Raw genomic sequence first — 14,618 nt, forward strand, 5'->3', positions numbered from 1 at the left:
TCACGAGCACATTTGTAAATGAGAGTTTTGAAATCAATGTAAGAGAAATATTTTCGATAAGATAGAGGTGTGTTGGAGAATTTATGGAAAGGTCGCATTGCTGGCGCTAGAATTTAAAAAAGAAAAACGTGTTTTGAATGTAACAAACAATATCCTCCAGATGTCAGTGTTTTTAATGTTGAATACTTCAAACAATATGTAGTTGATGGGGCATTAGGTGCAATTCAGACAAAAAAAATAATTTTGGTTTCAAGCAATTTTAAAAGTGTAATATTGAAATAATATTGCGCTATTAGCAGTCACTTTGGGTCAATTTGGTCAAAATTAGATAACAGAAAATCATCACAAATGTATAGGCTTGCAAGTCAACAACTCAACCTCGTTGAATCCGTTTTCATGTAACCATATCTTAACCTTTAGCTGAAGATCGGTTACGCATGCCCTAAACGTGTTCAGTTATTAAAAAGAAACGAAAGTCAACATTGAACAGTGACACAAGGGAGCCAACACGAACAAATCGTCTTTAACCGGTTCGGCCTACAAGAAACCATTCATATACAGGTAAAACTTTTTTTTTATAATTTATGACATGAAATCAAACTAACCTGGAAAATTATAATTTCATAACTCTACGAGTCTTTAGTTTTCTATGTTGTGTTTTGTGTACTATTGTTTGTCTGTTTGTCTTTTTCTTTTTTAGCCATGGCGTTGTCAGTTTATTTTCGACTTATGAGTTTGAATGTCCCTTTGGTATCTTTCGCTCCTCTTTTACGAGCTTATACGTCTATTTATATTTATATTTATGTTTATATTAGGTCGAATGACTATAGGCTGTCGTAGAAGGTAACCTCGATGGTCAATTAGATGGCGTCTAGTCTAAAATACGCACGAAATGATGATACAATATAACGAGTGCATGCATTGTTAAATGCTGTTTTTTTTTTTTTTTTACTTTTTGCAATTTGTTATTACGTTTTAGTATGTTGACAATTATATATAAGAATTTTAGTGAAATCGGTGATCATGAATTTAACAGCTAATGGTCCTTTCAGGCCTACAAACGTCTTTAAATGAAAGAAATACAAATAACCTCAAATATTGTTATTAATGTTTTAACCTTATCATAATTAATGGTTTGCTTTAAGTTGTCATAACGGCAGTTGTTTGTACTTTCACTTACATTACTTTTTGTTAAGGAGAGGCGAAAGATACCAGAGGGACATTCAAAGTCATAAGTCGATAATAAACTGACAACGCCATGGCTAGAAGAAAAAGACGAACAGACAAACAATAGTACACAAAACACAACATAGAAAACTAAAGACTGAGCAACACGAACCCCACCAAAAACTGGGGGTGATCTCAGGTGATCCGGAAGGTTAAGCAGATCCTGCTCCACATGTGGTACCCGTCGTGTTGCTCATGTAAGAACAAACTCGTTAATAAGTCTAATTCGGAAGGTCACATTCGGGAAAAGAAGACGGGATTGTAGTTACGACATAAGGAACATATCCGCTATCATCGGTGAAACGGATATTCCATATTGTTAAATGTTCATTTTTTTTCCAAATACAAAACTATGTTAAATTTACGTAGTTTCGAGTAATAAAGATATCAGAAATACCAGTTTAGAACTAATGTTTTTAGACTATACAGTATCATCTTTTTCATCAGTTATTCATTAACGTTCAAATTTAACATGATTTTAACGGAAATACAAATTTAACCAAATTTTGCATTTCTTGGAGTCAAAAAATTACCTTTACCATACTTTCTCTTCTAAAATATCTCAAATCTAATTGTACAGTCCTGCATTACGAATAAGTAATCTTTTATCCCACACACACAAAAAATCTAAATACACTGTGTAGCATATGTAAAAAACAGTTTCATAAATTAGAATTTTGGATTGTTCATTTATACATACCCCATGAAATTCTGCATTTACTTGCAATATATACTAGGTCGATACCATTCATGACGGACTGTTAGTCCCCTACGTATAATCAACTCAGTAGTCAATGTTTTGGTACTTATTGAATTATTGAAGGTGCCATTTGTCTTCATTGTTCCTTATGAAGTAAATACGGAAAATCGCGTCGGACGCACGGACTTTACAAAGTGTTAATTGTATTTGACCGCATTAGTTAAAATGGATCATGTCTGTTTTTCTAATTGTCAAGGGGACAACATAAGAAAGAATACCGATTTTCCGTGAACACAACTGCAAAGATTTATCGCGATGATATATAAAAGAAAGCAAATTTCAACATTCGTTTTATATTTGTAAATCTAAAATAAAAGAAATTAACTTATTGACATTGTTCCAAATTCAAGAATTTTTTTTTACAGAAAAGACTGCTAATGATACTTGTACAAATTCAAATGAATGCGGTGCAAAACTCCTTTGCGAAGATGAAATATGTCAATGTCCTGTCGATTTATTTTGGAATGGAAACAAATGTATATTTAGTAAGTAACATATTTACATTAAGATCTAAAATGTCATACCACTTTCAACGCTAAAAATGAAAGCATTTAGTAGATCTAACCGATTTGGAATCATTTGAGCGTAACATACTATTGGTTTGATGCGTATTAAATTGATTGCTGTTCCATTTATTTCTATTTAAGGCTATATAATTCAGCAGGTAAACATTTTTCAAACAAATTCAAAATAATTACAATTGCCATTGTATAAAAAATAGTTTCAAGATGTCCTCCTATCTAAATGCTGTTATTTCCACAGGCTGCTATTCACATATTCTACATATAACTGCATCAAGTGGGTAACGAGATTTCAACACTCAAATGGAAGTCAGCTACATTTTTATTTAGTAACTCTAGGCTTGCCCATCCTTTTTATAATGTTCAAATTTAAACTTCTGGGAAATCGTATTAATTCTAATCGGAGCGCAATCCGTTGCGTAGACAGAGTAGGCGTTCATTGTGATGCAAACAACGCCTAACAAATTCAGACCAGTCAAAATGTCACGATAGGGAATAGTATACAATTTTTAAATTGACAGATCGGACGACTATTCTGGTATATCATATATCTCTTCGTCGAATATCACACGACATTACACATGAAAATTTATTTCTCTAAACAAAAATTTCGAAATATAGGCTTTAGAGTTCATTTTAAAAATCCTCAAAAGTATTCCTTCTACTTTGAAACGTCATTAGGCATGGTTGCCTTTATTGACATGAGTTTTCACAATGATTGGATGGTTTGTTAACACCATTTTCATAATTAGGCATCCATGTTAACATAGAAATTCAGCTTGTCTTCAATTTCAGAACAATTGGTTGGACATTCATGTAGATCTTCTACAGAATGTGTAGAAAATCTCCAGTGCAGGCAATCTTTGTGTAAGTGCTTAGAATCTGAGTATTGGGACAAATGGAAATGTTTTACGAGTAAGATATTTATTATTACGTGCATTTCTATTGTCTTCCCTGTTTTGTACATTCTCGGACGTTTAACGTTCAAGCCTATAAATAAACAAAAACGAAGACAACTCACCATATCAAAAAACATTATTTGACTCTTAATACATGTCATATTAAATATAGATTTATACATTAAAGTGGTTATCTAAAAATTGTGTTTACCCATTAGGTCTGTCTTTGAATGTTGCGCACTCGCAGAGGACCACGACGTCCCGTATTCGAAATTTAGTTTTATCTATCTGCAAAATTTGATGGTCATTAGGAAGCTTCAATTGATGTCCAATGTGGTTATATAGCTCCTCACGTATTCACATATTTATATATCCTCAGTTTTCAGATGTTAGGTTTTTAGCGTTCCTGGTAAAGTTAAAAAGAAAAAGAAAAGCACTTTGGACGCACGAAATTTATAACAGTGTTATTTTCATTTACATTAGGTCTACACCGTCTTATCGATAAAGGTATATTACTGCGATTCTGATTTATCTTTTTGTTATTTATTTTATGTTCGAATGTCATAATTGCTAAACACTTTTTTTTTCTTCTTAATGTGATATGTTATCAGTTTGTCATATTCTTGAATTTGAGCTTTGTTACTTGTTACGAACAAAATTGTCTGCAGGATGATACATGTTGAATACATATACCTTTGTTTTCTTGTATGTACATGTACCTCGACTTAAAAAATGTCTGTGATCCTAACTGACATTGGTATATTGTTTACACAATAATTTTTTTCTTCAGAAAAATACATTGATGAGGTATGTAGGAAAGAGGAGGAATGTGGAACCACTTTATATTGTGCTAGGAGTGTATGTCAGTGTGCATCGTCTGACTATTGGACAGGATCAACGTGTTCAATAAGTATAAATCTTTTGTGAGAATTATATTACACTGGATTTTAATTTATCCGTAACTAATATAAGGGGTTTGGTGACAAAAGCAATTTGGAAAAAATTCAACCCGAACATTTTCTTACTTTTGTTCAAATAAAAAAGGTAGGAAATTTTATAATTCATAATATAAGTTAAAATAGAAATATTTAATACAAAAAGAGAATTTTTGTACCAATGAAATCCAAGAATAGGAAGTTTTTTAGTCTTTTAAGTTATCATTGCCAGTGAATAACTGTTTTTACCTGTCGGAAAGCTGGAAAAGGGGTAAAATGTGTAAAAGGAAATAAGGAAAAAACTAAAACGATGATACAAAGCAAAACAAAATAAGAATATTGAACAGACAGAATGAATGATAGTGATATCTATAATGGAGCAACTCTTAAATTATGTGTACATGTATATACATTAATTCGTGATAAATCAATGCGATAGCAAACTGTGGCAAAATAGAAATTCATTTTTCACTTATGCATTAATGGTGATTATGTCGCTTTTAGGTGCTTAAAAATAGAACAGCACATATATTTAATAATGTTTAATATAATGTGCTTTCAGAAAAAGACGAGAATTATCTTTGCAATTCGTCACTTGAATGTAAAGCAACATTACAATGCAGAAATAATCGTTGTGTTTGCTGTGAACAGGACTACTGGAATGGACAGTTATGTGAGAAAAGTAAGATTTATAGTTTTAAGATAAAATTTAAGCCCGGGGGCTTTATTCTGAATCAGACTTAGAATTAAATTTACAAATATGGCATGAATTCATCAAGTTCATTTCAATTACAAAATTGAACAAAACTTAAACTAGCTTTTGTCTTCAATAAAATTAATATGAATAAGGAGACACTGCACTAGATCATAAACCATAAAAGTAAGTAGTGGTACATTGTATATCTTAGTAGCTTAACAAGTAGCACACAAACATATATATGCTCCTTGTCAGCAAAATGAATAAGGATATCGAAAATAAATTAATCTGCATATTATAGAATGGAATACATATTTGTTACACAATAAAATGCGACAAGTAAATGGATAATAAGATTTGAGCTTAAAAAGAGTAAGTTTATCGTTAAGACTCTACCAGCTCTACAATTTAGTAGTATATCATGCTGAAACAGTACTTGCGACACTAGAAATCGAACGAACTGCTGTTCATTTCAGATAGCAATCATGTCACAACGTTAACAATTATAAGTTTATGCTATTAGAATTGTGTTTGAAACCATCAGATTTACTATTTTTTGTCAAAAGAAGGATCATAATTTTGAACTAATAATGTTTATTTTTTTTCGATTTATTGTGAACATCGATTAAATTTTGTAGAATATATTAATGAGGAATAGAATCATGCATGATTCTACCGTTTATTTTTTCTCTATCGTTTATTCACACAGTTTCCAAGGTTAATGATTAAAACAGTTAACCGTAATCAGTTTTCGTAAAAGCCAAAATGATGGCCAGTCGATGTTTTTCTACACATTAACACAATTTCAACTTTTCACCAAATAACAACATAATTTAATACCTACTATAAATCTTTGTTTTTTTTTTTTTTTTGTTCATAATTACTCGTAAAACTATTCTTTAAATTCTGTTAGGTAACAATTATATGTAAGTCCCCAAAAGTATTGTCGATAAATCACGAATTTCACGCAAATAAAACTCAACCAAACATACAGGACAATTTTTTTTCGAAATCAACTACCTTAATTTTACAATTAACCGTCATATTGAAAGATGCATAATGATTTGGGGGTCAAAAACTCCACAGCTCAAACTAAAGTGTTTTTCTCAGCGACGTGTCATGTACGTTTTAATCAAAACTCAAACATAGACTTGAGATTTATCTAACTATTCGGAATGTCATGTATAAGTTCAAGATAATTGCACAATGTTCAAAATATCAGTTATGAACAAATGAGAATGAATCTCATAAAATGGAATTCATTGCTAATAAGCTAGATATATGTGGTATGTAAATTGTAAGTTGTAAATGAAAATGGCACTTTATAAATGTCGTGCGTCCGAAGCACTTTTCTGGACTGACCTTTACCATGAACGTTCAAACCCAGTATGTATAAATGCGTAGAAACGTTAGGAGATATATTACTAAGTAAACTCATCACCAAAGGGAACATAAAAACACAGTTAAAATCATCTAAGGTTAATTTTGCCTGAGGAAATTGGAACTTTAGTGTTTTTTTTATAATTTCTTTATTTATCAATGTGGAATTTAAGAATAGAAGGCTATATAAATCTTGTTAGTACCGAAGCACCGACTAATGAGCTGATGATACCATCGGGAACTAAACTTACCAGCAGCGGTATCAGTCCAGAGCTAGGAAATGAAAAGATAGTTTTTTAATTTCGTGTATGTTCATATTCTATCTTTCAGTTTTAACATCCCTTAAATTCATATTACCTGAACTCGCTTTTATTTTTTGAAAGGTAAGTGTGCTTTTGAACAGTGTTTGAATGGTGGCAAATGTCTGATATCTGAAAACAGACACAGATGTATATGTGTGGACGGCTATCTTGGTGATAACTGTCAGTATGCAGGTAATGATATTAACGGTGTTTTTTTTTTTTTTCTTCCTTTTGAAGTTATACGCATTACAATAAGTGATAACGATTGATGCACATATTTTGTTATAGCCCTATCTGAAGTATGTCATAATGGTATCAAGCTAGAAAGCACGCATCAATTTTAAAGATAAAAATTATTGGGACGTTATAATTTACCAGTCATCGATCCAATACTTTGTGCAGAAAAACCCCAATTTTAGATACTATGTAAATGTCCATCTATTTTATGTTTCAAAATTGTGAATAAATTACTAATTTCTAACACTAGAAACAGTCTATATTTTCATAACATTAAATAGCAAAATTGTAATTGATATCATTATAGATATCCCTTTTTCTGGTCAACAGATGCAATAATATTACCCATACTTTCAATTGTTATTTTTTTTTGCCGGGTTGTAAATAATAGAATATAAATACGTATTGACAAGCAAGGTTAATTTTAAAATAAGATATACATTTATGCAATTGCGAAATAAACGTATATGTTTTGGAAGAAATTGGTATTAAGGAGAATTACATTTGTTATTCGGTGTAAATCATAACAATCTGTAGTAGTGTTCAATATCTGTGATGACTCTTGTTATCCTATTTGTGAAATATATTCTTTTAAAACAATAAGTTAAATTTATATCAATATTAATCTGTCTTTGTGACAAATGAGTATAATTAATCCAACACTTAGAGCTAACTTTTTAGTCAATATCGTCTTCAGGAACACATTACAGGAGGATACATTACTACTAGTTATACAGATTTAGACCTGAACAGTTTGACTTCTATCAAATGGATGCTTAATACCGAATCAGAATACTTTGCAATGTTATAACTGTGAAATCTATCACAATTTCTTTTTTTAAATATTTATATTGATCTTTTAAATTTAGTTTAATCATAAAAATGTTCAACGTTGTTCAACAATTTTTTGCAGGCGTCATCCGATTTCGCAATTAAGCATATTGTATTTTACAGACATTATGAACGTCTTGTTTCCTCCTAACCTTGCAATTACCTCATAATGTGATCACAGCGAGTTAAATTTCATACGAAATCTGTTATTTTATAAATGTCCCGATTTCTCTAATTGACAACACATTTCATATTAAAATGTTATAGTAAGCGTTAAGGATAAAGAAAAGTATAAAACTACAAACTGTTGTTATAATGTAATGAAATGAAAGTTATACCTTTATTAAAACATATAACATAAACTAGTGAATATATTTGATTGAAGATATCAGCAGTCTGTTGTTTTTACGCATGTTTTTACGTTGTAGTATTTGTATTTCTATATCGGCAATAGCCTTAAGGATGCAACCATATAATTTGCCTATAAAATGCAATTTGTAACGCCGCTGTTGTAGTTAAAAAATCATGGTGAGATAAACAGCGATTTATATATATTTTTTGTTTTCCTAAAGTTATACCTGTTCATCAAACTTTAAAGAAAAGTCCCTTTCTCCTTATTTTGTCACTGCGCGAATATTGTTTTTTTAAGCAAACATTTCGTAGTAAAACTTTCCAATTTCTTGTTCTTAACTATTCGGATTATTTTATTGATACGTGTAAACAAAAGATAAATATTGTTATTGTTTCTATATTGATGCACGTAGTATCAGTTTTAAAACTTTGACTTCTTTTTCGAAAGATAATAAACAACTTTTTAATTTTTATTTTTTAAACCTTTTGCAGATGGAAGAGAGAAAGATTTTATTGTGATATTTCACCAAGCATACAGCAGCCCATCACCAAGAATATTACCAGCAGTTAACAGAAGGGGGGAATTGTCTATTTTCTATTTCGCAAACAATAAAAATGTTTCAGTAACATTGGATTCAGCTTATAGTACTTATATCCTTGATTCCAATGTATTAATGACAAATGGTTTACACCAGGCTGGAGTAGAAATACATTCCAATGTCCCGATCCTCCTTTATGGATTTATTTTTCTTCCCGAATTTTCCGAAGGATTTTTTGTTCTTCCAACTCGATTTGTATCTGTAGATTATGTCATTCCCTCGTTCACTGTATATAACAGCATATGTCAGAGTGTATTTGCCTTATCTTCTGTGTATTCAAATACAGTAATAGAAATAAACTTTAAAATGAAAGATGGAACAATTTCCTATGACAACATACAATATTCTAACAATCAAACATTAACATTAGTACTCAATAAGTATACATCATTTCAAATGTTTCACTCGTCAGACTTAACGGGGACAAGAATCATTTCATCTAAGCCCGTTGTTGTCGTCAGTGGAAACAGATGCAATTATATTGATAAAAAAATTAGTAGCTGTCAGCCGTTCATTGAAATGGTATTACCCACAAATCAACTAGACAATCTTTACGTGATTCCATATCTAAATTATCGACCTGAAAATACAGTTCGCGTGCTTGCTGTAAATAATACAAACGTAGTGTTGAAGAATGGTAACCATCGCACCACAAACGTTCTAAAATCTAGAGACTTTCTGGATTATTTCCATACACATATTTCATATGTATCATCTGCAAGCGATGTGATGGTACATATTTACCCGCATGAGCTATCAGATAAGCATGGAGATGCCTTTATGATGACAATTCCCGGAATTAACCAGTACATGCAGTACCTGTATGATTATGATTTCATGGTTCCAACAGATTTTGAAAGTTTCATCAGCATCACAGTTGCAACAAACGCAGTCGATGGCTTTGTACTTGACGGTAAATTCGTGAATTTAAAAAATATTTTCAGCATTTCCCAAGAGGAATATCGCTTCAGTAGTTTTAGCATCCCTATATCTAGTGGACCACATCACATCACCCATAGAGAGAAGACACGTTTTGGTTTGTGGGTCTACGGAAATTACACTAACTATGAAGCGTATGGATATCCAGCAGGAATTGCTTTTAAAACATAAACTGTGCCGATAACTACTTAATTATGACAAGCATTACTTTTAGTTTTAAGTTTAAGAATTTCAACAGTAGGATGTAAGAACGTTGTTAACTATAGTAAAAAGGAAATTTATTTACCTCTAGGTGTTACCTGTACATGGGTAAAGGATGTCCTCTTTTTAAATGAAAATAATGGCTGTTTTCACTGTAGCATATTACATTATTATATGTTATCCCTTTGTAAGTGTTATTTTTGTAAATCATGTATTTAGTACTTGTTATTTTGAATATTTGATAAAGATGGAGACCCGTATCTCATACTCTGTATCGCATACCCCGTATCGCATACCCTGTATCACACCCCTTTTGGAACATCTCGAGATTGTTTCCGGATTCCCTCAGTTGTTACCCGCTTCAAATTTCAGAAGACGACAATTTCGGTCATGTTAATGAGGGTGTGGAAAAGGGGGGGGGAGTCCTTCATTTTTGTATTCTTTATTTTTTAGACCATTTTTCTCTATTCTTTATAAATCTTGCCTGTCATTCTCTATTCTTTATACTTTAGCACCCTATAGTATTCTCTTTTTTTTTTTTTTTTTTGGCGTATTTTTCTCTATTTTTTATTTTTTTAGCCCTTTATTCTGCACATTTTTCCCATTATGCTCTATTCTGTAAACCCAATCCAGATCCTCGTTAATCGTCTTCATGCAGCCGGAGGGACACATGTGTCCATATATTAAGGGTATGTTAGCACTTATATTTTTTTTTATATTCCACTGATGAGCTTTCAGAGCATATTATTAACAACTTATTCTGTGGTCACAGTGGCCTGATACTGATGTAGGTTTTCTTCTAACTGTACTGGTTCTTAAATGTATGCTTTATGCCACTTTATTTTAATTTTCCGATTGAGATCGAGTAACCGAATTTGAATGCTGTACAGAGATCGAAGGATAACATTTGACCAAACTGAGTTATCTGATAATAGTGGGTTTTATAAGTTGAATGTTATTGCATTGCTCCTTAATTATGATCATCATCTAAATTTGCACTTAGTCTATCAAATTCTTGATATTTCAAAATTTTAAATTTCAACATTTTAACTCGAAAACGTGACTTTAAATATCTTGACATTTGACTTTGAAAACTCGACTGAAATTTGACTTCAACACTTTTGACGTTTGAATAATACTTAGTATTAAAATTTGGACACTGTTCTTGTTTAACATATTCATTACCTGATTGAGAAGTTTCGACACATATTTGAAACCATTATTCAATATAAAAATAAGATGTGATATGATTTCCAATAAGACAACTCTTCACCAGACACCAAATGACATAGAAGTTAACAACTATAGGTCACTATACGGCCTTCAACAATGAGCAAAATCCATACCACATAGTCAGCCCCGAAATGACAAATGAAAAACAATTCAAACGAGAAAACTAACGGCCTGAGGTATGTACAAAACAATGAACGAAAAACAAATATAATATACAGCAACATACGACAACTACTGAATTACAGTCTCCTGACTTACGACAGGCACATACAGAATTCGCAGGGTTAAATATGTTTGCGGGCGCCAAACCGCCCCACTTACATTTACCTGGGACAGCGGTGTAACAGTGCAAGATAAACAAACTATAAAAGTCATTTAAAATGGCTTTACTCCTCCGATCGATATAAAGCAGAAAAAACAAGTAATAAAAACATAGGTTGCTATATTGATATCAAGAAATTCCTCTTTCTTCAACTCAACATGTGAATAGGGAAACTTGAAAAAGAAATATGTGTATACTTAACAGCAAAAGAAATGCACCAATCTCACTGATTTTTTTCCTTGAGCCATAAACATCCAATTTTTTTTCAGAATTTAGTTTTGACTTCTCAATCCCAAAACAAGAAATATGGACGCATTTGTGAAAACTGAAGTCGCATGTATCTATTAACCTGAAAACATTGTTTCTTCTCAAGTGCAATTAAGACCACTAAACAAACATTTCTCTACAAGCCCACGAATTAATTTCATGGTTATGCTTAGAATATACTGGTGTTTCCCAAATGTTAAGCAAAAACAAGAAAGTATGAAACTACTATACATGGGAAGAGGTTGTACTTTATTTACTTTGTTGAGTGTTGTTGGAGGAGACTCTTGGAAGGTATAAAATATACAGCAGACCAACACCATACAGCAGCTCTACCTCAACCCAATAGCCAATGTTTTTGTTAAATGCTGATGCATAGAACAAATCTGATCATGTGTGACCCGCCATGGCATTTCCAGGCTTAATGACGTGAAACGTCATTTGTTGGGAAAAAATGCGTATAGTGAACTATTCGTCACAAAATGTATGGAATAAAACAGATAGATTAAATTATGATTTTCAAATAAAATATAACATTTTGGTTAAAAAGAGAAATTTAACACACCCAGTTACACGAATTTAGGAACTTTAAAATAAGGAAAAGCATCTGAACCAAATTTGTTCTTCCGTATTCTTTTTCTAAGTGTATCATGTTTTCTAAAAAAAAATTGGTTAAATAACCATAGCTATAATAGTGATTATCCCAGACGTATCTTTATATTATATCAATCATTTCAAATTGCGATTCATAATCAAGATATTTATGTTTAATTTCAGAGTGTTGCTTAACATTATACAGATGTCTTTAATTGTTGCTTAAAATCATATAGATGTCTGTAACTAATCAATATAAAATTAATGGGATGTGATATGTTTGTCAATAAAACAACGATCCTAAAAATTCCAAATCAATGAGCAAAACCTATACCGTATTAAACATTTTGTATTTTGTCACAATAAGTAATTAAACTGTTTGTCTGTGAAAAGCTAGCAATGTATTGCATTTATACTTTTTCTTTTGTGTGCTGTTTTATTTTCGTGTGTCTTTTCAAAAGTATACATATTCGCAGCTAATTCCAACGGAGGAATGGCGATGTGCTACATACAATTTTTGTTATGTTCTTCTTAAATACATATGACAGTGTGTAAATCTTGATATTAATTATTAAATCAAATGTGGCAATATATGAGAAATCTTAACTACTTTATTGCGTTGTTGTATCTGCATTGTATTCCAGCGACTCGAATCTTTGTCGGTACAAGCATGTTCGCATCGAGTGAGTGAGACTGTTGGTTCGATCTCCGCCCATGTCAAACTAATAATATGTTCTTCTAAATTACCTTGTTGCTATTTCATAATAATCGTCCTGAAAAAAATGTAACATTTGCAACATTTCAATGTATAAATGAGTCCTGACAGAACCTGCTGAACAAGTTAATAATTTTCTGTTAATTTATTTTGCGTGATAATTCAAATGTTGCATATTAAAAGTGAAATGGAATACCAAATGAATATCAAATCTAAATGTACAGAGGTATGTTTAAAAGCTAAATATTACAAGTTAAGATAAATGTCTGAATGACTATGAAAATGACTTATGACACTTACATTATACACAGATTAAGATTAAACGTCCGTATTCCGTGAGAAAAGAAGGTTTTGATGTATTTAGATATGTCATAAAACCACTGTACACACACTTCCATGAAAACAGGAAAGTGGTTTCTGATGTCCTTCATCTTTATGTAACAATCAAGCCGTCAACATCGACGGACAAAAAATACCATCATTGTTTTTATAACCGAAAATAGAAATAAATGAAACACACATTAGTCGTAATTCAAATAAATGATTGCATTTTGTGTCTTTTAAAAGGATTCACCGTACCTCATTTAGAGACATTTTATCTTACTGGTCAAAAAATATTTACAAAAACCATAAAAAAGGTTTGTTGTTCTTTGTTCTCTTAAAAAACTAATGAAAGATTGAGAACAAAACAGATGTTGGTACAAAACAAACATTGAAAACGTTATTTTGTCTGTTCAAACTTGACAATATCTTGATCCACAGCAATTAGATTTGTTACAATTACTTATGACCTGTCGGTTTTTATTGATTTGAAAGAGGTTAAAACGTTATCAACGTTATCTCCTGTTTATTTAGTATAGTATCTTGTATATTGTATCAATGAATATTTAGAATGTAGAATAATTAGCTCTCTGTACTTGTACCAGCTGTTTAATTTTTACAGGTCAGTTTTTTTAAGCTATACTGCAAAAACGATAATGTGTAGCCAAACTTGGTAACATCATGTTCTTCTACTAAAATATGAGTCATTGTTTTCTATTAGTGATCATTGTATACATGTAGCGATAAAAAAGCAAGTGATGATTCTTAAGTTCAGATGCGAAATAATCAAGTACTAATAGTATTGTGGGTTTTGTTTGTATCTTATTATCAAGGATGTGTACTCATATATCGTTTAATTCGCACTCAGATCTGGATTGACGTCTCACTTTAAATAAAGCAATATTCTGACTGCAAAATAACCTCTTCAATAACTATAAGAATATCATACATGAAGTGGTTTAATGTTAAAGAAAAACTTCAAATTTGAACAATGAAGTTGTATTTGATGTGCAGTAATTAATGGCGTCGTTTTATAAATCAAACAGGCAATAGTACATGAACTGTCCTTCAATCTTTCATTTTGGATTATTAAAATTATTTGTAATGAGTATGACTATGATAATACTGTAAAACAATCACCTTTTAAACACAAAATTTACTTTCTTTAACAAAAGCCGTTGTCTATGCTAATTTTGAGGTTGGACAGCGGCAGATACTACTATGTAAGACGACATGGTTACAATATAAAAAAAGAGGGGAGATACAAATGGGCAATTGAAAACAATAACT

General features: G+C 31.3%; 1 protein-coding gene across 3 annotated transcripts in view; it reads left to right on the forward strand.

Annotated features, from left to right (window-relative positions):
• LOC127702907 (IgGFc-binding protein-like) overlaps nt 1-10,139 on the forward strand; it is a 37,247-nt gene extending 27,108 nt beyond the window's left edge. For all 3 annotated transcript variants that reach the window (XM_052207211.1, XM_052207210.1, XM_052207209.1), the window contains exons 4-9: nt 2,353-2,472; nt 3,304-3,423; nt 4,198-4,317; nt 4,905-5,024; nt 6,803-6,913; nt 8,633-10,139. In XM_052207211.1, coding sequence (XP_052063171.1) covers nt 2,353-2,472; nt 3,304-3,423; nt 4,198-4,317; nt 4,905-5,024; nt 6,803-6,913; nt 8,633-9,849 — 1,808 coding nt within the window. In that variant the 3' untranslated portion in view covers nt 9,850-10,139. The remainder of the gene's footprint in view (nt 1-2,352; nt 2,473-3,303; nt 3,424-4,197; nt 4,318-4,904; nt 5,025-6,802; nt 6,914-8,632) is intronic.
• Nucleotides 10,140-14,618: the final 4,479 nt, after the last annotated feature.

This window comes from Mytilus californianus, unplaced genomic scaffold (genome assembly GCF_021869535.1).
Source record: "Mytilus californianus isolate M0D057914Y unplaced genomic scaffold, xbMytCali1.0.p SCAF_5, whole genome shotgun sequence".
Taxonomy (NCBI): domain Eukaryota; kingdom Metazoa; phylum Mollusca; class Bivalvia; order Mytilida; family Mytilidae; genus Mytilus; species Mytilus californianus.